General features: G+C 47.2%; 3 protein-coding genes across 10 annotated transcripts in view; 2 read left to right on the top strand and 1 right to left on the bottom strand.

The window, feature by feature from the left end:
• The first annotated feature begins 179 nt into the window (after positions 1 to 179).
• kcna7 (potassium voltage-gated channel, shaker-related subfamily, member 7) lies at positions 180 to 4,472 on the top strand. The gene is made up of 3 exons (XM_088357897.1): positions 180 to 514; positions 732 to 1,417; positions 2,887 to 4,472. Exons 2-3 carry the CDS (start codon positions 740 to 742, stop codon positions 3,745 to 3,747), a joined length of 1,539 nt encoding a protein of 512 aa, XP_088214023.1. The 5' UTR covers positions 180 to 514; positions 732 to 739; the 3' UTR covers positions 3,748 to 4,472.
• A 1,792-nt stretch (positions 4,473 to 6,264) lies between these two features.
• Positions 6,265 to 26,393, bottom strand: slc1a9 (solute carrier family 1 member 9). 6 transcript variants are annotated; one of them, XM_088357264.1, is made up of 15 exons: positions 22,430 to 22,784; positions 17,796 to 17,895; positions 17,679 to 17,714; positions 17,458 to 17,562; positions 13,374 to 13,532; positions 13,097 to 13,249; positions 12,763 to 13,019; positions 12,579 to 12,684; positions 12,380 to 12,506; positions 11,136 to 11,170; positions 10,937 to 10,979; positions 9,271 to 9,465; positions 7,468 to 7,602; positions 6,827 to 7,262; positions 6,265 to 6,524 (listed from the first exon to the last, which is right to left on the bottom strand). In XM_088357264.1, exons 2-15 carry the CDS (start codon positions 17,863 to 17,865, stop codon positions 6,354 to 6,356), a joined length of 2,028 nt encoding a protein of 675 aa, XP_088213390.1. In that variant the 5' UTR covers positions 17,866 to 17,895; positions 22,430 to 22,784; the 3' UTR covers positions 6,265 to 6,353. The 6 variants fall into 6 exon arrangements, with proteins under 6 accessions (XP_088213390.1, XP_088213386.1, XP_088213387.1 ...); XM_088357260.1 differs by lacking the exon at positions 22,430 to 22,784 and adding exons at positions 25,926 to 26,023; positions 26,102 to 26,393 and having other exon boundaries at positions 10,937 to 11,170; positions 12,579 to 13,019; XM_088357261.1 differs by having other exon boundaries at positions 10,937 to 11,170; positions 22,430 to 22,782.
• Positions 22,999 to 26,961, top strand: part of ntf4 (neurotrophin 4) — a 13,057-nt gene continuing 9,094 nt past the window's right edge. Inside the window, exons 1-2 of one of the 3 annotated variants that reach the window (XM_088357267.1) lie at positions 22,999 to 23,519; positions 23,942 to 25,318. The gene's annotated coding sequence lies outside the window, so the exon portion shown is untranslated. Of the gene's footprint in view, positions 23,520 to 23,941; positions 25,319 to 26,593; positions 26,945 to 26,961 lie in introns of those variants that run through there. The other 2 variants (XM_088357266.1, XM_088357268.1) reach the window with 2 other exon arrangements.

Genomic DNA, 26,961 nt, shown 5'->3' with positions numbered 1-26,961 from the left:
TTAACAGAATTTATACAGAAAAGACAATAATGAAAGTTATTTAAAATAATTATGTTGCATTCTGAATCATTAGTCATATTTGAATCACTTTGTGTGTTATCATTTGCAGTGTGTTTAAGGTCATGTTTTAGGGGTTAATTTTGGGGGTGAGGGGGTCTCCAGGGGCAAAGGAGGCGAAGGGCCAGCGGCGGTGTTGGCCTTTGGAGAAGCTGGAAGATTAAATTTCGGCCTTACAGCATTTCCTGACAAGCGCGGGGGGAGAGAAAGTGAGCGGGCGAGTGAGGGCGTCCCCGTCAAGTGGCCCATACATACGCGGAAGGATCGTGGCTTAACACCAGGCACCTCCGACCTCGCGCCACCATACTCACCAGAGGACTACAAAGAGGAGCAGAGTGGACACCATCAGCATATTTGAGGGGATGCTGGACCCCCCGAAGACGGACGGGTGAGCCTGAGCGGGCGGCGACGCTCATAGGGGCGACGCTTGTTGATTGAACCCACAGGAATCACCAAGGTAAGACTCATTTCCTGAAATTTAGAGAAACAATTCTCAAACGAGGGTTTCCAGGGTGAGTCACAGTTTGGATCCACAAAATAATTAGCTATGAATGATGTCGTGTCATTTCACAGTGGCCTGGTGACAAAAATGAGTCTGACATGCGACACCCTTGTCTTAGAAGATCAAATAGTTAGATTTTGAGTCTTTCAAAGTACTCTTGTCATGGTTCAAGGTTGAGACATGGCGAGCCCAGACAAAGACGACAGAAGCAAAGACAGCCCTTCCTCTGAGGGCGAGGACAAGCGGATCAAAGATGAGCACAACCAGCAGGAGAAGGCGAGCGGAAAGGCAGTGGTGGTGTCCCCTGGTGGTGACACCAAGCGGGACAAGCGCCGTCCAGCGTGCAGGAGCGGCTGGGGCCTAACTGAGCGTTTGGCCATCAACGTGTCGGGCATGCGTTACGAGACCCAGCTGCGCACTGTGGCCCAGTTCCCCAAGTCCCTACTGGGTGACCCCCGTAAGCGGCTGCGCTACTTTGACCCTGTGCGAAACGAGCTCTTCCTCGACCGCAGTCGGGTGTGCTTTGAGGCCATACTGTACTTTTACCAGTCGGGCGGCAGACTGCGGCGGCCGGCCAACGTGCCACTGGACGTGTTCCTTGAGGAGCTGCGCTTCTACCAGCTTGGCGAAGACATTCTGGACCGTTTTAAGGAGGATGAGGGCTTCCCCAAGGAGGAGGAGCGAGCTCTGCCCAGCGGGGATCTGCGCCGCCGCCTTTGGATGCTCTTTGAGTACCCCGAGTCATCCAGCGCGGCCCGCATCATCGCCATCGTTAGCGTCCTGGTCATCATCATCTCCATCCTCATCTTCTGTCTGGAAACGCTGCCTGAGTTCAAGAACGAGAGAGAGCAGAGGGAGGTACGTGGCATTCACAATTCAAGTTCCTCAATTCTCCCAAACTGTTCTCGGATGACCTTGCTCAGCTCATCCTTTGTTAACTAAAATGCAAAAGTTAGATGTCCCGATTGTATCGAGTAACATTATCCCTGAATACATCATCATTCATCATGAATACATTCATCTTTGGATCTCCCAACATTGCTTCTTGTTGTGGTAGACTTTGACCCATTGTCCAAAATTGTCTAAGTTTGGTTCATGTGAAAGACTCGGCATTGTTGGTAACATTGTTGAACTCGATTCCGAGAAGAGAGAGAGGGAAAGGAAAATGAGGGAAAGATCTTCCCTTGAGTATCCAAGAAGCAGACTAAACAAGTCCTGATAGCAGTCAGGATGGGAGAGCACATTTAGATGGAGACGATATTCCAGAAGTTGAGGTAGAGCCAAGTGCATCGAGTCAAGGAAAGCAGATGAGGTGCTCTCGGGTTACCTCTCAGAGATATAGAGCTCCAAATATAGATGAAGGATAAGCCATCCAGATATGATTCTGTTTATTAATAAACTTGAAAACAGCATGATGATGACATGATGGTCACCAAAGCAAACCAGGCTAGGGCAAAGGGGATTTTGATTTGGATTAGGGTCAAGACTTAAATTATGTTTGGGCTATGGGTGCAGAATTTGAGTTAGATAAATAAGATTGGCGTCCAGGGTTAGGGCTTGGTTTTAGGGTCATAATTTGGTTCAGATTAGGTTTTTGGATCATAAATTTAAGAATTAAGGATTTGACTAGGATTTGGGTTTTGGTTAGGGTTTGAATCAGGTCTGGAGTTTGCAAGATAGAGATGAACTCCGTGCCATTAATGTTCAACCAGCTTGCACTTAAACCATATGAAATAGCTCACAGTCACAAGGGGGCAGGATTGGACTCTGTCTATGGTTTCGGTGAGATGTCGATGAGCAACGAGCAACCGCACGGCATGTCGTGGTACAGCCAAGTCTGATTAAATCGCACGTGTCAAAGGTCAGGCCAGGCCAAGCCGGAATGTTGACATTATCCCAGTGTCAAACGTGAAGATGCATGTGGATAAAAAGAAAATGAAGGCCAGACAGTCAGGACCGACTAAGCCACAAGTTGAGCACTGTGACGCTAACCACAAAACTGCAAAGGTAACTTGATTCATCTCGTTAGAGCCAAGCCCAGTCAAGTCGCCCACTTCCCAGAAAATGAGCTAGTGTTGGTGCGAAACTCAAGTCCAACTTTTTAAATATAGACCCAGAAATTAAAAATGAACCCGCAACAACTGAAAGCGGAGGAGCGCTACACGTCAACGTCGAATTGGCCTAAAGTGCAAAGTAAACACGTCCACTTTTGGTTTGTCTCATGCGATCGCTTCGATAATTTGCGAATTGCTTGAAACTCGGACGGTTACAGATTGAGACTCGCTTAGGACTCGACCCTACCTCTGAAACCGGTCGTTGTCTTCCAGAGGTTCAGCAGTGTTCTTCACACGGCCGTCGGCAACGAGACGCTCTCCACCTCGGCGGTCTTCACCCCCTTCCAGGACCCCTTCTTCATCGTGGAGACCATTTGCATCTGCTGGTTCTCTTTCGAGCTGGTTATGCGCTTCAGCTGCTCACCCAGCAAGATGCACTTCTTCAAGGACGTCATGAACACCATCGACTTCTTCGCCATCATTCCCTACTTTGTCACGCTGGGCACGGAGCTGGCCAGGGACAAGGGGGCGCAGCCCTCGGTGTCACTAGCCCTCATCCGGGTCATCCGGCTTGTGAGGGTCTTCAGGATCTTCAAGTTGTCTCGACACTCCAAAGGTCTTCAGATCCTGGGCCAGACGCTGAAGGCCAGCCTGCGAGAACTGGCCCTGCTCATCTTCTTCCTCTTCATCGGCGTCATCCTCTTCTCTAGCGCCGTCTACTTTGCCGAGGTGGACCGCCCGGACACGGCCTTCACCAGTATCCCCGAGGCTTTCTGGTGGGCCGTGGTGTCCATGACGACAGTGGGCTACGGCGACATGTACCCAGAGACGGTGGGCGGTAAGCTGGTGGGCTCCATGTGCGCCATCGCCGGCGTGCTCACCATTTCCCTGCCTGTGCCCGTCATCGTGTCCAACTTCAGCTATTTCTATCACCGCGAGATGGAGCGGGACGACACCACGGAGTACCAACACGTGTCCACCTCTCTCTGGGAGGGTGACGACGACGACGAGATGGACGAGGTGCCTGAGGACACACGGGAGAGTGTACCACTTTATGGAAGGAACAGTAAATCAGATGGAGATGTTGGCGGGGCGAACATTCTTTTCAGAGAACCTCTGGTCACGCAGGTGTGAAGGAACCACAGAAGCAGCAATAGCAGCAGGATGGAAAATCAAAGGGAGACACAGATAGTGGGCACCTGCAAACAACCACATAAAGACTGACATATTTTACAATTTTTAAGTTTGCAACAAATGTATGCTGTTTGAAATAGTAATTGCAGTCAAGCGACATTCTTGGGCTAGCTGCATGTGTGGCACGTGCTATTCAGCAAAATTCAACCCAAATAAATGTAGGCCCTGGCTAAAGCTATATGAACATTAGAATCCGTTAAAATTCTCATCTGCTCAAAGGTAAAATCTGTTGGCTGGCCAGCCTGTCTAGCTAGAACCACAAAACTAATTGGCGCCATTTAAATGAACAAACAAACAAGTGCAAACAATTGCATAATCTTCAGTGTCAATTAATATCTTTGGCTCAAATATGCCTGATGACTTTGTGAGTTGAACAGAATGTGCCACACCACATATTTGCGTATATATGAATACTTTTATAGCAGAATTTTGAAGGTTACGTTTTACAGAGGTTCAAATAAAAAGAGACATCACTACTTGAACCTCAAGTGCTGCCATTCCACCTCGAGGGCTCACATGCAGTGGACCAGGCTGGTCCGGCTGCTGCTTTTCATTTACAAGGCAGTGACATCAACAAACATCAAAAATCCTTCTTGAAATGATCATCATGCTAATGGGCGCCACATGCTTCTTTGATTTGCTTTGTTTTGACGCCGAAAGTCACGATTGGCGTTTCTGGGCCAAAACTTCCATTAAAGAAAACTCATTAGGTACACACGATGAATTGCTCACTTTTGATTGACGCTCATTTAAAAATCGCTTTCTTCTTGTGATTGTAAAACACCAGCTGTGTGTCATCTTCTGGTAACCGTAATTAGCAGCTGGAGAGGCACAAATATGAATATTAGATTTCCTTCGATTAATCCTGTATTTCATATCCCCACACACGTTTATAATTGTCGCATAATTCATCTCTCCGTACATCTGTGTTGTTTTAAGTCAATCGCAACCAGAAGAGAGCGTTTAGTTCTGGAATGTCACAGAGTGTGAAATGCTGCCAACATTTGCGGGGACTCAAATTGGCTTTGATGTTCTCAAAAACCAAAAACTGGGGTGTATACAATTGTGTCAAACAGATTCAAGTACTATTTATAATGTTTTAGTTGTCATATAAATCAAATATGTTTGCCTACGTTGAACTAGACCAACTGCAAGGCACTGACAGAAAACAGCTCTATAGATAAATGAAATCGTTTTCATGGTGAGAAGTGGCGTAATTAGCATGAGCGGCAGCAGAGGTCGCTGTTGCGCAGCATTAACAATGTACAGTACTGACGAGTAAAAAGAGAATGAAGTTTCCATGACGTATATGCTTAATATATGTCATATTTGACCCTAACCATCCGACCTATCTATCTACATGCCTAACCACACATGTATCTAACCGACCTAAAAAGTACCATTCCCATAGCATCTGTCTACCGTCTAATGACACTCCCATCTGTTTCCATCTGTACCCGTACAAATATTTCCACCTTGCTTCTCCCTCTACCGTCTTTTTTATATCCTGTAAACACACACAACCCCCACTTTGTGTCATTTTCTGTTGCATCTCATCAACGGTGACGTGCTACCTGCCAGATTAGTGCGTCAGAACATCATCAAACTTCCCCTTAGGTCTGACTTGAGGACACACGCAAACAAACACAAGCAAACATCAGGCCTGCAACTCAATCATCCAGCACTCGTATGCCGTCTGGGAAGAATGAGAAGGATTGACTTCTTTCTGGCCATCTGCCGCTCCCTATCTACTATCCCTCCATCTTCTTTGAGAGGATTAAGTGTGTCGATACGTACATCTTTGTCTCATCAATGGTGTGTGTGTGCCAGTGTGTGTCCAGTAATTTCTTTGTGGTTTTTTTTTTTTGTGCATCTTAAACTGTGACGTGTGACCCCCTTTTGCACGACGCAAAATCCTCCCACAGAAGGTAAAAAGAAAACACTGCTCTTAAAGGAACTCTTGGAGGGGCTTTTATTGCGCATGCACGCGCACGCAAAAGACCTGCCACGTTGAAAAAAAAAAAAAGGCATTCAAGCAGAGTCGTGACGTGGGAGGTTACGTTCCGGATCCACAAGATAAAATCAGACGAAAAAGTCAAAACACAAAACAACAACAAAGCACAGCAACGCTTGTACGCTTTTCAGCAACAATGAGTCATGAAATTTAAGAAAAACATAAAGAGAAATAGCAAAGAGCTGACAAAATGGAAGGAGGACGCGCCTAGCATTCAAGACCAATTGAAGGTGACGCAAAATGGGGGACACGGTCTGGCTCCGCCAGGTCACTATGTCAACTTAAGGCAACACAAACTGGTAGAGCATAGATGGATAACCTTTTGCCACAGAATACGTAACGCGACTCAACCTTGCCCCAAACGGGACCAAAAACCGCCGCCTGGTGGAAACATGGCTTTCACGAGGTAGCGTTTGGGTTAGAAAATAATGAATCCGAGACAGTGAGAGATGAATGAATTTAATAATTTGAACATCAAATGACAATTGCTTTGACTGTAACACAAATTGAAACACGCGGACGTTGGCTGTTGTCACGGTAGGTCACACGGTAGGATGGCGTGTCGCCGGTCGTAGGCGGTGTCGTCGCTCTCTTCGCCGTCGCTGGGCTCGCCCAGGACGCGTTCCCGTTCTCGCTCTTCCTCCTCCTCCGTCTCGCTCTCTCTGTGCAGTCGGTCGCGGTAGCACCGGGGCAAGGTGGGTAGCTAAGGGACCAGAAACACGCCAGGCCAATGACAATGTTAACTGTCCGATGCTAACATCACACTTTTAGATCATGTTTTCTTGCTAGCTAGCGCCGTACTTAATCTGTAACTGCCACCTCTCTACCTCTTCATCAACTAAAATACTTACCAACATCCCCATCCACCTGTCGAGTTGACCATCAATCGACATATCAAGCCAACAATCCCAGTACCGACCTAATACCTTATCAGGCCTAATTTACTTTGAACTGACAAATTCCAAGGAAGGTAAACCAAACCACTGCACCAGAGCATGCTCGTACCTGGGTGTCGTGGCTGGGCAGGGCACAGTAACCCGGCTCCGTCCTGCAGAGAAGGCGAGGCGAGTGGGCGCGGAAAGGCCGAGGGGAGTGGGAGTGGGAGCACACGGAACGCGGGGAGGGCGAACGGATAGAACGTGGCGACGGGGAACGGATCGAACGGGACGGCGAGTAGGTGAGCGAGTGGGACTGGGACAGGACGTGGCTGTGGTGGTTCTGCTTGGGAGGGCGGGGCGAGCGGGGGGGCAGCTCAGGCGGCTTGAGTGGGTCCATCTCGGTCAGGATGGGCGGCGGCGGGATGAAATCCAGTTCTTCCTCCACTGCGAGAATTTGCATTTCGGCCGCGTCTATTTCCTGAAGCTCAGCTTTGGACAAGTGGTCCACGATGCCGGCCCCAAACGAGTCGCCCACAACGTTGATGGAGGTGCGCATCCGGTCGCTGAGCGGCAGAGGGAGTGAGTCATATTTGAGTCTTAACTGGGACAGGCTAGTCCCAATTTACTGTGGCGAAAAACAACATTTTTACACTCAAGTTATGGCTGGGTTAGAAGTCAAGTCCACTCGAGTGCCCCCGCCACTGCTGAGCGGACAAACAGTTTCCCCCGCACGAATGCCGGCAAGCCGCCAAATCCCTTTTGACTCACAGCAGCCAGTCGACGGCGATGAGCAGACTGATGTCCTGCGTGGGGAGGCCCACAGCCGTCAGGATCAGCAGCATGGTGACCAATCCGGCACTTGGAATGCTGGCCGCTCCCACGCTGGCCAGGGTGGCCGTCATGCTGGCGTGAGGAAGGACAAGTACGTCAACGACGGGACACAGAGCACCACCAGCGACTAGTCTTTGGGTCATTTTGTTGTCTTTGAGCCAAGTTTAGGAAGCATCTTCTAGTTGAAGCTACCTGGTCATTCAAAAGCAGAGCGAGCGGCTTGATTTTCACCATTTTGAAGGCTCTGTTTTTCTTTCTTGTCTGTCTGCTGACACATTTGCAGACAACGGCATGCCACATGTGTGAAGACGATAGTCAGCAATGTGTCATGACAGACAATACGGTATTTAGAGGTTGGCGGTCAAGCTGACATTGATTAAATACTTGAACACACACTGGGAATGGTTTGTCGGGACGACCGCGAGCGCGCCGTCCCTCGACGAATGTTTGCTGCCCCAACGAGGAATGAACAAGGCAAAGCTCTTTGTGCTTTTCCTAGAGAACTCGGAATGTTTGTGACCTACCGCCACGATGGGGATTTGAACTCGAGCGACATGAAAGCGGGTCGCTTTGAGAAATCCACTTAACTGCAGACAGATGCGGCAAAATGTTGGTCTTATTACACCACGCGAGGCCGACGAACCACAGACAACAAAGCGCGCATAGAGAAGAAATGCTCGTCTGTGAGTGCAAGTCTGCTGGAACGACCAAAACCCTCCGCCGGGAATCGATTATATGCAAATGAGAAACACACACACACACAAGCGCACGGCATCCAAACTGTGCTGCTCGGATCCCAAGGAAAACAACAAGAGCAACTTTGGCTAATTGAATTTGCCACATTTCCACAGTGCTTGAAATGTGCCAAGGAGGTGACAGTATATCGTGACTGCCATAACCTTGTTTTAGAAAACATTTTGAATAGAAATTAGATTTTACGTGACAGCATTGATTGATGTGCCACACAACACATAAATGATCAAACCCTTGTATACTCTTGTGGCTTTTTGTTATCATATATTGTAATATGACATTATCATAGTCAAACCCTCTCATCAAAAATGTGCTCTTATGTTTTTAACCAGAAGAGAATTATAAAAGTCATCATCTGAATTCATCCATCCATCCATGTTCTGTACCGCTTAGTCCCCACGGGGGTCGCGGGTGTGCTTGGAGCCTATCCCAGCTGTCATCGGGCAGTAGGCGGGGGACACCCTGAACCGGTTGCCAGCCAATCGCAGGGCACACAGAGACAAACAACCATTCGCACTCGCACTCACACCTCGGAACAATTTGGAGTGCTCAATTGGCCTACCAAGCATGTTTTTGGGATGTGGGAGGAAACCGGAGCGCCCGGAGAAAACCACGCGGGCTCGGGGAGAACATGCAAACTCCACACAGGGGAGGGCCGGAGGTGGAATCGAACCCGCACCCTCCTAACTGTGAGGCGGACGTGCTACCCAGTGCGCCACCGATTCGCCCCTCATCTGAATTCAGGTTACTTAAATTAAATATTTTATTTATTTTAATTGCGTTACAATTTATTAACATATTACATATCTTTTAAAAAGCCATTAAGCAAATCTTTGTACATTTTCTACACTGTCAATTTGAAATAATGTCCTTTTATATAATAAAGAAATCATATGTATTTTTAAATCGTATTCATTGATTAATTAAAAAAAATCATTGACAAATGAATCACTCATTAAAATAACGCTGAGTGTTTTTGAGGCTAACCTGACTGTGATGATCTGGCCGCCGTCCAGCGTGATGTCGTTCATCTGCGCGATGAAGATGGCCGCCACGGCCTCGTAGAGCGCCGTGCCATCCATGTTGATGGTGGCGCCGATGGGCAGCACGAATCGGGTCACGCGCTTATCGATCTTCAGGTTCTCCTCCAGGCAGCGAAACGTGACCGGCAAGGTCCCGGCGCTGAATATCCACATGACATAAATTAGGGTAGTGACGTGCCAGAGTAATAAATTGATAAAATTTGATAAATAAAATAAACACTAAAATATAAAATTTTACAAATTATCAAGATTGTAGTTATTTGATCAAATAATGTATTTATTGTGTGAAGGCGATAACTACTTCCACATAGTTCCAACTTTCACGCGTTACAAATATTCACACGACGTTTGCGTGTATTTTTTTCGTTCAAAAAATTTACCGTTTTCGCAAATTTCGTATATTTGCAGCAAAAATTTCCTCATACATTCTTAATGGCACATTGAACATTTACCGTCTTTCACGCTATTTGTTTTCTCGCATATCGTTTTTCTCGCTTACCGTTGTTCACTTATCGTTTATCGCGCTTACCGTATTTCACGCTGACCGTTTTTTGCGCTTACCATTTTTCATGCTTACCGTTTTCCGCGCATATCGTTTTCTCACATACCGTTTTCACGGTTATCCATTTTCGAGCGCATTGTTTTCCCACTTAGCGTTTTTTGCGCTTATCCTTTTTCGCGCTTATTGCTTTCCCGCTTACCGTTTGCTGCGCTTACCGTTTTCTCGCTTAACGTTTTTCGCGCTTACCATTTACTCGCTTACCATTCTTTGCGCTCACCATTTTGTGTGCTTACCGTTTTTCGCGCTAACCGTTTTCTCGCCTACCGTTTTCATGCGAATCGTTTTTCCCGCTTAGTTTTTCGCGCTTAACGTTTTCTCTCTTACCGTTTTTTCGCGCTTCCCGTTTTCCACGTTTACCTTTTCTCGCGCTTACTGTTTTCTCGTGTACCGAGTTTCCCGCTTACCGTTTCTCGCTTACAGTTTTTCACGCTTACCGTTTTTCGCGCTTAACCTTTTTCGTGCTAACTGCTTTCCCGCTTACCGTTTTTCACTTATCCTTTTTTGCGCTTATTGCTTTCCTGCTTACCGTTTTTCTCACCGTTTTCTCACTTACCATTTTTCGCGCTTACCGTTTTTCGCGCTAACCGTTTTACGCTTCTTGTTTTCTCGCTTAACATTTTTTGCGCTTATCGTTTTCACGCTTGCCGTATTTCACACTTACCATCTTTCACGTTTTTCATTTTTCCTGCTTAACGCAAAAATCATTCCCCAAGATTTTTTCAGCTTCTTCGCCTTCACACGAAATTTCTCCAGGAATTGTATTTTTTAGTTCTATATAGATTGATGATTGTACAATAAAATGAGAATGAATTATTCTTTTATCATTAAAATAAACACATTTTAATAGTACTCTGTACTTTAATTTGCATATATTTATTTCATTTTGTAAATGAAAAACAACCAATTGGACTTACTGGGTCTTTACCACCAATTTGTATGTGGGGTGCTGTCTTTTGTTAAATAGGCAGTTTATTTATGATAGTGAAAATACCTGGAACTAAAAAAGTTTTTTTTTTTTTTTTTTAGCTCATCATTGCAGCTGTGTTACCTGCTGGCCGTGCCCAGTGCAGTGATCCAGGCCTGGAAGATGCCTGAGTAGAAGGTGAAGGGACTCTTGCGGGTGATGGCGAAGAATATGGCGGGCAGGATAAGGCCACCGTGTATGAGCAGGCCCACCACAACGGTCACCATGTACATGCCTAACTGCCGTGCCACCACCTCCAGGTTGCCGATGGCTGCAATCTTACCCGCAATCAGCGAGGCGATGCCCACCGGGGAATACCTGCAAAAAAGATTTGCCACTTTGACTTTTGACTTGCTTTGTGACCAAGTGGGCCAATTTCCCAGCAGATTTGCCACGTGGATCTCCCATTGCCGTCCAGTTGCCAGATCAGTTTGCTTTTGCGAAGCGTGCCGCGTGCACGCTGATGGATGTCTTCCTCGTCCGATGCGCCTTCTTGTATACACTGGCCTCTGTGTTTAGCTGCCGGCTAATGTGTTTACACAGCGCGAGTGATGCGAACGCGCACACTTCCTCTGCTGAGCAGCTGCACATAGACATTTTTTTTTTTTTGGTCTTTCAGCGCCCACCGCAGTTGAGCCGCTCCATCTTTCCGCGTTCGTCGTCTTCTTTTTGTTGTTTGGATGTCGCCATGTTTTTTTTTTTTACCTGGTATTTGAATACAAAGAACTAGACTTTTCATAGAAATGCCTGTACTTTTTTTTTGCTTAAAGACGTTAGTCTATCAGTAATCCTACTTAAGTACAGGGTGTGAATACTTTTGCCACCTCTGCTGGGTCATTACATTGCAGAGATGTTCCACGTCGTCCCCCGTGGGAGAAGTCAACATTTTTCCTTCTCCCCGAGCATGTGTGCATACCACAGAGTCCAGGATCCCATCTGTCCACGTCCTTCACACCGACACGCTTTTGCTCAAACCCCCCCCCCCCCCCCACCCCACACACCCCGATGCCGGGTTCCCACAGTGCATCCAGGGTGCGAGTTCTTCCCTTGCCTTCTCCGTCACCGTCAGCAGCCATCATGCACGCTATCTCCGGCATGTCAAAATAACGCAGACGCCGACCCAAGTGAGCAAAAGCAGAAATGTTTTGCTAAAGTGGCGTCAAGAGGACGAATGTGGGAAAAGATTCTCATTGAGATTTTGATCTTCCCAAAACTTGACATTTTTACTGTAGAATGGAATACAAACTATTTGCTGAAACACAAACCTAATCTTGGCTATGTGAGTCCCCCCCAAAAGAATATTTTACTGCGGTTTTGATGAGACAATGAGATTAGTGAAGCTGCTTAAGTGCAATTTGCTGATTTATAGCTCAGAAAGACCAGTTACCATCCAACATTAATTTAAACTTAGCTTTAGCATTAGCCTCTACGGGTAGCTTCTAACATTGGATTTCAAAGTTGGCTCTCAGACCAAAAATATCGCATGGTTCGACCTGAGAGAGAGTGAACGCAAGACACGCCACTGACCACATGATCATGGACACCATGGTCATGATGATCTCATTGAGGACGTTGAAGAAGTCGCACATGACTTTGCCACGCTCGCCCATCCGGCCCATGCAGATGCCGAAGGTGATGAAGAAGCCGATCAAGCCTGAAGCAATAGATCAGTAGTCGTCGTTATAGAGGTTCATTGCGTTAGTGTTAGCGTTAGCAGCGGTCTCACCGAGGACGTTCATGCCCCATTTGTACTCCAGTTTTTTTCTGCTGACGACAATTGGTTCCGTTTGGTTTGCGGCCGTCACCGCCGCCTGTTTCAACACCGTCTGGACCTTCGGTCGCAAAGTTTGGCATCGGTTACAAGCGTCATCAGCAGAATGTGAGCAAACAGACGGAGTCTGCCAAATCACCTGCTGGAAGCACGCCTGCACCAAGTTCTCTGGGAAGAGGTTGCGGATGAGGTCCAGGAAGGCATCCAGACTGCTGACTTCCTGGTTCTTCGGAGGGGCGGAGGCGGCAGAGCCCCCCCTGAGCTTGGGGTTGCCGGGGTGGATGCTGATCACCAGAATGACGCCCAGGATGGCGGCGATGATGGTCGTGCTCATGTAGTACACCATGGCTCTGCTGCCCATTCTGCCACTGGAGCGAGCGTCCAGTCCGGCCAGACCTGAAAGGCACCGGCGGACATTTCAAGACTATTATTTGTCTTTTTAAATGCTAATTTTGAGCAGAAGGTGAGCTGACCTGTGATGAGGCTGGAGATGATGAGGGGCAGGATGAGCATCTTGAGCATCCTCATGAGGATCTCGCCGGGGAAGGAGACCATGGTGAGGGCCGAGCTGTCCGTCACCTTCATGTAGCGCAGCAACATGCCCAGAACGGCTCCCATCACCACACCTGACACAGTGTCACAACAACACCCTTCATTATCATTTTTATCATGATCTCATGCACGTCACACGTCAATGCCACTGTGGCAGATCGCAGCTTTGTTGCTTGACGCGCTGCAGTCGGCGCGTACCCATGACGGTGAGGCCCAGTAGGAGGCTGTGAGTGTTGCGGCTGCAGTGGCCGGCGTCTTTGTAGCCCACCTCCGCGCCGTCATTCTGCTGACTTTCATCTCCTGCCTTGGCCTTGTTGGCGTTGGACTGGTTGACTGCGGCCTGGTTGGTCATCCTACCTGTCAACACAAAGGCATTTCAGCTGAAGAGTGCGGCCATTTATAGCGTACCTTGGCATCAGTGGGTGGGGCATGCATCAAAATGCTTGCCACCTTGTAGACAGACACTTCCAGTGTTACGTGATATTATGTGATATTTCACATTATGATTTTTTTTCTGACTTGACTAACTCTTGTTACATCTCAATTTACTCCCGAGCCCTTGTGCATATTTTGCAACACAGCATTGTAGGTCAACATAAGATGTAATATTGTTCTTGTAAATGAAAACCATCCTGCTAAATAATTAGAGAGAGCAATCAATCAATAAATCGCAATTCTGTATTTCAAGTTCGCTCAGGCCCTCGCCCTCCACCTGCCACCAGGCGACCTCAGCGACCACCTACCTCACCCCGCAGGTATCCGTGCCAAGTACCCTCTTGTACACACAAGCACATAGCATCCAAGCCACTCCATTGTGATGCAACCTCTCGATCCTCAAAACCCACCACCAAAAAAAAAAGGAAAAGCAGACATGCAAAAAACATCTTACCCGACACTGGCGGGGTTCACTAAAACTGCACAAAAACCATTTGGCTGTCTCCTCCTTGGAAAAGCAATCACAGACAGACTGAGTGAACCAGTCGAACTCAACGAGAATCTACCTAGCAAGCCACCTGTTCAGTTATGTTTTTAGGCAAAAGAAGCACAACAAACTGGGTAAATATCCCAGGGCAGTATCAATAATAAAAAAGGAAGTAACTTGTGCAAGCATCTGCCTCAATGCTTGTGCAATAAACACACAATGTGTTTTTAAGCCAATATGTTTTGTCATTGATAGTAAATATGGGAATCTCGCATTGCGTGTTCCTCTCCAAATGCCACGCCTCCCAATACGGCATGGTAGACAATTGAATTTGTCATCTGCAAGCATTTCTATTTGAATTCCCGTGGTTCAACACAGGATTGTTACACAAGACGTTTCCCTGCCGACATTCTCACGGCCTCCAACGCAACAAAAGCTTTGATTGTGAACGCATCCTCTGTCTGTATTTCAGACTCCCACCAGTTCATGTAAACACATCTGGAGAGCGCCGCCGCCGGCCAAATCCACGTCAGAGTGCCGACCGTCCCTCCTTGCAAACGGATTATAATCCCGCAGACACGAAAATACTGTTACCTGTCGGCCTCAAACGCTCATCCTCCGACACCCCTCGACGAGATGTCCAGAGATGGACAACGTCCCGGCCAGCTCGGACGGCGAGCTTGTAATCCTCCAAGAGTGTGAGTGTGTGTGTGTGTACGGGGGGTGGGGGTGTGGGGGGGTCTTCTGGCTGTTGTCGTCCTCATAAATCCTCTTTTCAGTCCTTATGTCATTCTTTGCTGCGATATTGTTTGGCGGACAGCGGCAGGGTTACAAAGAGGTGGCGCGGCAGGAAGATCAGATTTGATCGGACCTGCTGTCGGCTTTCCAGACAAAACTGTGTGTGGGAACTCAAGACAGTATTGAATATTGTTGAGTATTTAAATGAGCAGGATTTGACGTGGACGGAATGTGTGGGTTCCGCCTGATAGCGCCATAATGTCATTTTCATCATCGTCAACATAAAACACATTTTGGGTGGGTCCCAACATAAAATGCTAACTTTTATGGCAGATTATTTGCTGCTCCAGGAAATGTCAGAGCAGTTTTAAGGTGAAGCTTCACCGGCCTCCAAGGAACCCTGAAAGCCTCCAGCCTCCCCCTATTTTTCTTTTTTGCCTGAAAAGTACTTCATTACACTTTATAGGCGCACGGGAAACAGATGCTGATCAGAGGATGAGCGTAACCGAAGAACCAGGCCTGACCTGCCAGAGCTCTGGGCTCGGTGCGTCACGCCACCGCCTAGCACGGCTAGTAAAAAACAGGAGCTGCAATGCTCAGATGGATAACAACGCTGCCGAGATGGCGCAGGTGGTTGTCCTCAGCTGCCAGGTGGCCCGCCGGGAAATCCCTTAAGAGACGTTGGCGGTGAGCGCTCCGGGACAATGAAATGTGAAACGAGATCATAGCAGAGTGAAGACGTAAGAACCCCAACTTGTACGTGGCATTATTAAACGGCTTCGACTGGAAGTAAACTTTTAAGATGTAAACAGCGTCTGGCGGATCGGAGCAAATCCGAGTGGTCGGGGTCGAGCTAACGCACCTGGATAACGAGGTAGACCCAAAAAGTTGTAGGAAACTTCCCCTAAGATCGCAACCTTCTATGTAAAAGTGTTTTTAATATGCCTGACCACGGCGAGAGAGGCGACAAGTGGGACGAACACGCGTGACAACGGTCACAATCCCAATCTGTAGTGGCGGGCGTTGTACTTAGGACACAACTTATTAATCGCCAACGTTTCCACGACAACGGGCCATGACAGCGCAGGATAATCCCGCTCCGCAGCGCCCTTTGATTACTGTAATCGAGCTCGAGCCGCCGATGACGTCAGAGAGTGACGCCACTGGCGACGCAAATGGTCAACTTAACCTTGTAGTGTGTTGACCGTCAGCAAACTTCACCTTCAAAAGTTTGCCTACTGCTAGGTCAAATACTATTGTAGTGAATTTCGACTTCTGGGGGGCAACCCGCTGGTAAATGAACGTTTCTCAGAATGGGTTGTATGTAACTCTTAATGCAAACTACAAACAATTGACTTCATTGTATATTATCGTATCTTTTTTTCCAAATATATTCTCATTTGCATTTAGGTGACAGGCTGATGATGTCACACGATAATCATCAATGGAACGCTGCTATGCGAAAGTCAGAAGTTCATGTCAGAAGTTCATGTCAGAAGTCAGAAGTTCATGTCAGGGGACTGCGCCACACCTGAATGGAACAACAAATGAGGATTGTGTAAATACATATTGGACTACGGTTGTAGTAGTGTGTGCGTGTGTGCGTGTATGTGTTTGTGTGTGTGTCCCAGGGGATTACTTGCAACAGTTGATTGTTTGGTGTGAGCTTTGCAAAGGGAAGGATATATAATCCAATCCCCCCCACACACACACACACACACACTAGCCAGAGGAAGATGTAACACTAAACACCGCTTGGACGTCCCAGTCGATATTAAACGCATCGCTCCACAAAAAGCAGAACTGTGTGTCACACGTTTTCACAATGCCGGGCCACAACATTAAGCATAGCGAGCAAAGCACTCAAGTCCATGGGTCAATGCCACCCGGTTCCTTTAAACATCCAAAAACATCACAACATCATGAAAATCAAAATATCGATAAATATATATTCTTTATAGAAAAACAGAACTTTTTCTACTTTTCTTATTTATTGAATTTTAACTTGTAGTTTCTGCACATTCCTGCTACCAAACAAAGACAATGACAAACGTTGCCTGGGTAAGGAGATTATGGCGACCAGTCAACCCATTACCTGACTAGAAAGCTACACAAAATCATGAAAATGCAACACACAGCAAATGTTGGCATCCTGAGTATCGTGACACGCCTTCTTGACGTGTGTGTGTGGGCTTGCCTCTCGGAGATGATAATCTGTGTGTATTAATCTGCTGTTTGAACTCCTTAAGCACAGTCCGACAATCACATCTGCTCGTCACCCTGGCTACATCGGCTATTTACAAAGCGGCTCATCGGGCAAGTTCCCATATGGTGGGTAAACAAGTAAACTTCACCTTGTACTTTGTAAGGCAATCAAACTCCACCTTCAAACACTTGGAACCGTCTTTTCCACCAGGTAAGATGTTAGTATATGCAACCATTCTTCCAGGTTCACAACTAGTAAACTTTCTAACCACTTCAAAACGTTTCATCAGGAAAAAAACAGCAATTTACATTCAAAGACTGACTCATTCGTGAATAAAATGAAAAGAAAAAAAAACGGTTGAAAATAAGAGGAGGTGTGGTGAGCAGGTGAGGCGGAGGCGGAGCCTATTAGCTTACCTGCTGAGCGTCGCTGTCTCCCGACCGACAAGTACGAGGCATCGGGAGATGAACAGGTCGGATGCGACGATGACGGGAGAGGCAAAGTCAAAGTCTTTGCGTCATCTGAGGAAATTTGCAGATTATACGCGACGACAGCTTGTAAAGCCCATCAGCGAGCACCAATCCCCTCCCGCCCGCCTCATGGCGCGCCACTGCAACCCCCCCCAAGCGTCACTCACCTCCTCGCCACCACAGGTCACTTCCTGTCCTGGATGCTGATGAAGAAAAAAAAAATCATTTAGGATTCGTGCGTGCAGAAAACAAAAGACATTTTAGGACATGACAAGCAGACTCACCCTCCCGTCCACTGGGGGGCATCGTGACTCTGCAAAGTAGCGACGGCTTCATTTTGTCAGCTTCTTTCATGATGGCCTCGATAGTTTTTCATCCCGGGTTCTGCCAGAGACATTTGTCCCCAGTGGAAATAATCTCATTGTAACATTCTTACTTATAAATGTAACATCTCACGAGTGGAAATAGAAGTTAAGAACAGTTAATAGTCAAGGGCGGTTCCCCATCTTGGCTCTATCCTTAGGAATTAATAAGACATTCAAAGTTATTCGTTGGTGAGCTCCGCCCACATCTCTCGTGCATGACATCACAGGACAGGCATTTATCTGAGTGTCTGTGCCATTTAGGTCCATTTAAAAAGCGACATAATGCCGAATGCGCAAAAGGGGGCCGGAGTCCCACCGGAGTGACAGATGGAGACGGGGGGAACACGAATAAGCGGGCTGCAGCGAGTCCATTGTCGCTCTGAAAATCAATCTGCGGCTAATTGCCCGAGCCCTCCTAACACAAAGTCTGCGAGCGAAATGCGATCCGTCCGTGTATTGTATGGTGAGTAAAGCGGACAACCTGTAACATTTTGCCTCTGGCAAGACGAGAGGCCAAAGCGGCGGGCATGGGGAGGGGGCGTCGTGTCACACCGCACGGAGGTGTGAAGCTTGCACCGAGATGATTAAGTACGGACATGTTGCAGTGAAAGGCGTCATGGATAGACGGTGTCCTGCAATGAGACACCCGGACTGGCGGCGCTGGCGAGGTGGCCTGTAAGGCGAGATGGCCTCAAAGCACCACCGGCGTGTGGCCCGTGGCGGCCTTCGATGGCGCCCGGTGGCCCTTGCCAGTTTGCTCCCAAGCAACGCCTGCTTCTCATTAAGCCAATTAGCAAAGCCTGAGTCGCGCCTAAAGAGGCCTCCGCTGGGCCGACTGTGGCCGGGCCGCAAGAACATTCCAGGCGCTAATTTCAGTTTCGCACAGGACAGACTTGTAGCCGCATGTGGTGTTTGTTTGTCAGAGTCTGTGTGTGTGTGTGTTTGTGTGTGTATGTGTGTGTGTGTGTGTGTGTGTGTGTGTGTGTGTGTGTGTGTGTGTGTGTGTGTGTGTGTGCATACGGCACGTGTTGTTCTTCTCATTGACCTTTTATAAAGCTGTCAAGCTCATAGACATGAGCAGCACACCGCTGCCAACGATACAGCTAAATGCGTTAATGTTTTGGCAGACAACCAAGTTTGATACAAAACACTATCATTTACCAAGACATAGCAAAGGTATGATGAAAATAATTGAGCTATTTATATCCATACAGCATTGTATATCCATACAGCACTGTATGGAAATCTTGTTATAAAACCGTTCAATATGGGAATCAAGGGTATTACATATTGATTATGATAAACACACGAGGCTAATCTCGATAGCGGACACTTTCGTGTCGCTATTGCACCAGTGCCCAAAGCGTTGCAAGCAGGTTTGCGGATTGCTGCCAGACGACTGGCGCCCCCCCACCCCCTCCACCTGAGCGCGTACTTGGGCCTCACCTTTGAACCTTTACCTCTTTGCCACCGCGTCGAGCTGGGACATTTCCAGCCGACTCGGGCAAATTGGGTCAGATTGCAAGGAGCGCCGCATTTACCCCTGAAATTGGAACCATGTGGGGCTTGACATCACTTTCCGTGTGTGCGTGCGTGTGTGCATGCGTGTGTGTGTGCGTGCGTGCGTGTGTGTGAGGTAAGGGTTCATTGGCAAGGTCCATTGATTGAAGAAAGTTTGTCAGAATTGGAAAAACGGCCAACAAATCAGACTGGACGAGGATGGCATGATGGGGGAGGGGGGTATTCTTTCCGACCCCGCAATATCCAGGCTCCATTATGGGGGGGGGGGCTGTACGCAGCACGATGGAGGAACGCGTCTGACACGCTTTGGGCGTCCTGACAGCTCGGTCATTTGCCATAATTGCCATAATAGCTTGTTTTCACCCAAGGAGGACATCGCACAAGTAACAGGGGACAAGTCTAATTATGTCATGATATAGGCGTGTTTGAGTGACATCTGGACATGAGAGGGACTCAGGCCGGGGTCCCGAATGGCGCATTGCTGGGCGGGCCTGCCAGCCGGTGTCAAAGCTTACGTAACATTCACGTAGAAGGGGGGAGGAGCGTGGCAGCGTGAATCAGATCAGGTTTGAGGGTGAAAGAATGAAAATGAAAACAATTTTATATTTCCCTATTTAGCATTGCTTTATTTTTTCAATTGCTTTTAATTTTGTTCCTCCTGCAAATGAATAATTTGCAAACATCTTTGACGTTGTTCCCTGAATGCAGTAATTGACCCCGGCACCGAGAACAAAAATGTTTTTAAAAATAGTGGCGTGGGCGTTGACAGTAAAGCGGGTAAACTTCCCGAGGTGACGACACTGGGGCGAGTGGGGGGGGGGGGGGGGGGGGGGATTTTGGCTCGGCACCTTTGTTCGTCTGCGCTCACAACTTTCGCTCTGCAAACTCTCGCTGACATGAGCCCCCCGGGCAGCAAATATCTGCCAGCACGCAGGGCGAGTCCGGGCAAAGCGGCGGCCGCCGAGAACGGCGGAAGACTTCTGGAGGATTTGGAGTGAGTGACAGTAAACGGCAAGGAGCAAGAGGAATGCCGCAGGGGAGACACTGACCAGAGTGGCGAAGATCCCACTCAGGAATCTGCAAACTCTAATTTTAGTGGTGCTACTGTGCATCCTTCAAGCGGGCCTCAAGTGCTGTGAACTGGCGCTCTTTGCAAGGAAACCAGCCCCCGTCCCATGTAAATGCCAAAATGGTGCAAATAATCTTATGTATGTATTATGGCATGTTTACCACCAGGGAATCTTCTGTCACGCTGCTGATATTGGGCCGCCATTTTAGAGAACGAGCAACGCAAGAAAAGCTACAATGTGTTACAAAGTCAACGAAAAGTCCCAAATTCCTCCCAAACAATTAAAGAACATCAAGACGGTTGTTAATAATTGTTTCACTTGCCGGTTGGTGTTGACAGATGAAAGATTGAAGCTGTCAGAACAAGGTTGCAACCTGCAAATCGGAGAAATCTGAGACATTTTCCTAGGAAATTTCAAACCTCTTCCGAGCTATTTTAATGACATGTCTGGAACGTGCTTTGGCCAGATTATCCCCAACCAAGTCAAATTAGTGACAACACAATTAGACACGCAATTTTTGCCTCGCTGACATGTAGCCATTTTGAACAGGGGTGGGTGGACTTTTTATATCCACCGCATGACAACTCACAGGTGGCAATCGGAGGCTCATGACATTATTGTGACATTTCGCGCGGCAGCTTTAAGAGCACGTTTTGATTTTGAGGGCAGAGGCAAGTGATCTGTTTTAGCGTCAGCGGGCCGGTCGTGACAAACGTCTTTTGAGGACGGAACGTCTCGCTGTCGGTGTCCGTGTCTTCTCCCATCCCCGAAAGCCTTTCATGGGCGCTCTCCGAGGGCCGTCCCGGTAACGCGAGCCCGGCCGCCTTTTGTGCCCATTCTTCTGCTTATCCTTTCATCTCTTTCAAGAGCGAGAGACTAGCCGAGATGGAAACCACCGCTCGCTGTACGGGAGGGGGGGGTATCAGCGGACGAGAGAAGGGGATGGGCGTGGGGGGCGTTGGAGTCTGTGATGGCGGGGAAGGTTTGAGGCTCATCCCGCAATTTATGGCCGTGCCTTTCAACAAGGCCATTCAAGGTTGGGGAGGCCCAGTGGTCAAAAGTGCTGAACCTTACGTTCCCCTGCCCAGTCCCTCTCCCATATGTGTGTGTGTGTGTGTGTGTGTGTGTGTGTGTGTGTGTGTGTGTGTAACTCCTGGGGACACGATGTTCAACGCCCAGACTGTTCTCGGGGTCCTCACCTCAGATAAATGATACACACACACACACACACACACACACACACACACGCACGCATGCACGCACGCACGCACACAAACACATGCAAACTCACGCGCACCCCCCCCTCACACACACACACACAGATTTTTGTGGCAGAAAAGTAAAATGCTTTATGAAGGTAAAGATTTTATGGCACACATGCAGGTCGCATCTGTGCGCAAGCAGGGCAAGTCAAGACAAGGTTGACCTTACGTTGGGAAGACAACACATGCCTTGGCTTCTTGGATCACTGCAAAATCTTGAACACTACAAGACGTTTATGAATGTTTGTGTGCACAACTAACACGCCACAAAATCATTTCCATGGTATCAAATTCAATATTCCGATGCAATGATGCAACATGACAAGAAGCAGCCATGGAAGGAGATCAATGCCTTGTTTTGCGCTGCGCCTGTGGCGGCATGGAGTCAAGCCAGCATCATTGCTACGACAACGACCAAAATCTAACGCCATCGTCACAAGCGCACGCAGAATGTAAATCTTCCATCTTGGAAGCGCATTTGTCTTCCCGATGACGCTATATTCCTCAAAAACCAGCAAGTTCCTTTGTGACGGCCGGCCGGCTGTCTGGCCTCCAGTCGAAGGAGATTAGTCACTCAGACGTCCAAGTTATTTGAAAACTGTATGACTTAGCGTTGCAAATCCAAAACTCAACACCTTGTTTGGAATAATTTGCCTGACTTACCCAGTTGTAGAAAAAAAAAAGTTAAAAAGAAACTCACCTGGACACAGGCCAACGTTGCTGCTGCTATTTAAGTTAATTGTTTTCTAATAAAAATGTGGGCGGAGAGGAAATCTACTCCGCGGCCTAAGGGGGAGTTGAAAAAAAGGGTAAACTATTTTGAGTCACGCAATTGTGTGCTTGTCAAAACTTCACTGCAAACAAAATGGCGAGCGACTAGCTTCATATTAATTAAAGGGAAATACGTCCGAAAACAAAAGTCTACACGCTATATTTCATCTGTTGAGATTTGTCCCGTGTTTTTCAACAGGTAACGTCTTGAAAAGAACAACTTTTAATAAACAGCACTAAACCAAGCAGTCGGTAGTTATGTGACGTCAAGTTAGCGAAGCTGCTCAGTGCACGACAGAAAAGAGTAAAATAAAAGACATCAAATTATTATATAGTGGATTATATTGTGTTGTTTTACGTTAAACTGTTCGACTCAAAAATCAGGATTGACGCAAAATACAATTTAACGGAGTAACCTTAAACCCTAGTCGTGAATGTACTTTTACGTTGAAAGCAGTAGCCGGATGTTGGATGTTCGGCAAGCGCGAGCTTGCTGAAACACGACTTGACTTTTTGCGCGTCGCTTGCAGCCAGGCGGAGTTGCGGAGCTTCTTCCAACATTTTGGCGAACTTGTTCAGCTCGCCACCGCGCATACTTTGAAGCGAGGAATGTTTTCATCTTTGGCCTTCTTTGGAGAGGCATCGAGGCGCCGGAAATCTTTCACGCCGCGTTGGCTTCGCCTGCTTTTCAGGGCTAATTGAGCACTTTGTCTTTGACACTTTGTCAGGGTGCGCTCCCAGGACGACAGGCGGACTTTTTTTTTTTTTTAAATAACTCTTTTTTCCCCCCTACACCACATTGGATTGTTTTTTTTTCTTCATGACTCATTTTTGTTGTGGGGATTCTCATCTTATGTCATGGGCTTTCTAAAAGAACACAGACATGTGCGCGCGTGTTTAGCGAATGTCTTTTGACTTTTTTTCCTCCTGAAATTAGTTGAGCGCCTGACCGAGGACAGGACTTGGGAATCAATGCGGTGTCAGCTGGAAGGACGCGGGGTCCGGATCTCACCTCAACGGTATGGATGGTTAAACTTCTAAGCTTTTCTTTGGAGATTAAAAGTTAATGCGCGTGCTCTGCAAAGAAAATAAACGTTCGACATCATGGAATAAAAGTCTTATTTGAACGACTACCATGGCAAGCATAGAAAATGTAAATAATATGGTAAAATATGTTAATATATAGCTGCTTTAGGGAACTTTTATTTAATTATTGCTAAAGTTTCAATGCCAAGAGCAAGTTTATTGTGCAACTTTGAGCACAGATCAAAAGCATTTGTGGTAAAAAAAAAAAAAAGCCAAGACGTTCTGTAAAAGCCCAAATACTGTATGTGGCAAAGTGCGAGAAATGACATGTCATTACACTTTTATTGTGTTATTTCTGGTACACTCTGTTTCCGACTGTGTGCTTGGGTAAATTTTGGGTTGTTTTTATTTGTAGGAGAAGGTGGTGACATTTTGAGTTCAACGCTCAAATTCCTGGCGTGTTTTTTGGTGTTGCCGCACGCAAATGTGTATTCAAGTACTTAACTGCATGGCAGATGACTTTTTTCTGGTGAGGTTTCACGTGTTTGGACCTTTTTATTAGACTTAATTGCATTGCTTAATTACGGTTGGTGAGTGTGCTGATGATGCTGTGACGTCATCGCCTGTCATCTGGCGTTGCAAAGGTGGGATTTATTTTCGCTTGAATGGCCAAATCATCTTAAAAATGGCAACTTCGGATAAAAATGGCTGTTCATTTTCATGCATTGGTTATTTGAAACCTTTTCTTCTGTCTTATTTTATTGAACATTTCACATTGATAACTGTCAGGAGTACATTTTTAGAATTTGCTTGAACTGCCCTAAGTACGGCCGAAAAAGTTCAAGTTACAGTTTTTGAGAGATAGCCATTGGAAAGTCCGACTCTAAAGTCGTACAAAACGTTTGTATGACGTCAAATGATTCTCTTCTTCTTTGGTGACACAAGTTATGTCAGGTGAAGTCGCAAGTTTGAGCCAGATTGTCAGGAGTAATCCGCCTCTAAAGTCACTTGAAACTTTTTGGTGCCAATTACTGCAAAAGGAGCTGCTGTGAAGAGCTGAAAGCGGAACTCTGCCTGACATCCGACAGTGAAACAATGAGAGAATGATGTTTTGCTCTTTCGTTGGCTTTTTGTGGTTTAGCGTGCATTGCCAGCCGCGTCGTCACTTGTTGGCAAAGTTAAGCTTTGACTGTTTTTTGTTTTTTTACTTTGTCTACTTTTTTTCACAACTTGTATTTCAGTTCATGAAGTACATGACTCAACTTTGTATTATGGCGTAATTTGAAATGTGTCAGAGGTTTCCTATAGATTTTTTGCCACTATATTTCATAAATGTCACGCACGCTTGAACAGGCAACATAAAGCGCAAATGTGTTTCATTTAGCTAATTTGACATCAACGCAGGCCTTAAAACATGGCCACCGTGACGGCCCACAGTTTAAATTTTCCTCCTGGATCTCTTCTACGACTCCACAAGAGAGCGCAAATTCCTCAAATTAACGCCGATCGACGTAATTCATGATACTGAGTGAAAACTGTTTCACGATTCAAAATGCTGCTGTGTGTGGCCTCAATTATTACGCATGGCAGAAAACGCCAGTGGATATTTCCATTACTTGTATGTTTTCCCTGTGCCTGCTGTTTTTTTTTTTTTTTTTAAGATGAAAGTGTGCGGATTACTGTTGGACAATGGAGCTCAACAGCCGTCATTTTGGATTAGCGGGCTAACAGGCTAATAGGACACGATGAGTTGCCAGGTGTGGACCAGCTTCGGGCCTTCCTGCGTCGGAAGGTGGGGACCTTTTCCTGTCACGTTCAGAGCGCAAAATTGCAAGCCTTTGAAGGCCGCATTGACGTTTCCGCCGGCTACTTTTTACTGGGTGCCAGTAGTTCCGCAGTAAAAAGTGACCGGGCTTCTGTGAGGATGCTTTTGTTTCAACCGGGTCTTTCACTCAAGGATGATGTTTTTTTACATGACTTGTGGGCTGGGGGCGTTTGCTGCTACACCCCGTGTTTGTTTCCCCTCCATTTGTTAGCATTAGCACACACACACACGGTGGAGGGTCTTTGTTGAGGCGTGCACCAGCCAAGCGTGTGACGGGAGCAAATGGAGCGCACTGATCATCAAGTGTTGAGCAAGAGACACAAAAACACTTAGTGTGACACACACGCACACTAATACACACTGTGTCAGAGGTATAATTGCCCCGTGTGTGTGAGGGGCGTGTTAACTGCCGGGATTTGCCTTTGACGATGGCGTCATTGCACTGAACGCACCTGATGACAACACGCACACAGTTAGTGATGGAAAATTGCCAAAAACGAAATGTTATCGATTGGGTGTCGTATTTTTTGGAATGTACAATTAATTCCAAACAAAAGGGAGGCGATCCGCTTACCTGATGACAAGATAACAAACGCTCACGTCTGAGCCTGCGGTTGAAGCGGTTTATATGCAGCCGATCGAACCAGAGAGGGATGATTTTTCCAAAAGATCCTTTGGAGAAGAGCACTGTCAGGTTACTTTGAACATCTATACCAACAAGTGTTTATTATCATTGCAAACTTTACCTACCGGAGTCAGGGGGAAGCAGCTCCAGCAGGGAGGCCCAGACTTCCCTCTCCCTCCAACCACTTCATCACGGTGAATCAAGAGCCCAGCCGAGAGACATAGTCCCTGCCCGTTCCGCTCCAGCAGGGAGGCATCCAGGCTACCCTAACTAGATTTCCGTAAACTGCATGCTAACAATGATGTCAGATGAAGAAGGAACAAAACCCTGATAGTCATCAGCAAAGACGGAGCTTTCCTGGCGTGCCCACGCCTGGCCTCAACACGGGAAGTTGACGCAGCTTTTCATCAGCAGGGCGGGGTTGACGCATGACTTTAGAAGGCCTGTCAACACACCGACTTTTGTTCTGTCACACGCGTTTGCCGACTGACAAAACATTTGTGTGCTTCTCCTCAAGATACACGTCTTGACCTTTATGTGACCTAAATGGAGCCTCGTCAACAACTCTGCATCACTGGCATTCCCGTCATTCCGCCTTTTTTTTTTTTTTTTTTAACTTTTCCATAAGCTGGTCTCCCCGCGCTAGCAAGCAGTGGTGGCATCCCAGTCGTGCTTTCTCGCTGAGTCACACACGCGCGCTCACGCTGTCATCTTGACTCATGACTTATCTTTGCGATGTCACGTGTTAAAGGTACTTGAAGGGAGGGAGTGTCTTATTTGACTTGTCCTGCTCATCACTGGACTAATCGTGTCCAGGTTGTATCAGCAACCCGTTTGGAATGTTGTAAAAGTGAGCTGGAGTTGGCGAGATCGACACTTGGCCAGATAGCAGCGGCACTCAAACCACATCAACTTTGTAGATGCCACCTCTGCTTTTCAGGTGGTGCAGATTGAGCTACGGATTTATGGTGACACTAAATTTGAT

Source organism: Syngnathus floridae, chromosome 17, assembly GCF_059516105.1.
Source record: "Syngnathus floridae isolate MCC-2025c chromosome 17, RoL_Sflo_1.0, whole genome shotgun sequence".
In the NCBI taxonomy this organism is placed as follows: domain Eukaryota; kingdom Metazoa; phylum Chordata; class Actinopteri; order Syngnathiformes; family Syngnathidae; genus Syngnathus; species Syngnathus floridae.
This window is presented reverse-complemented; position numbering and strand designations above follow the sequence as displayed.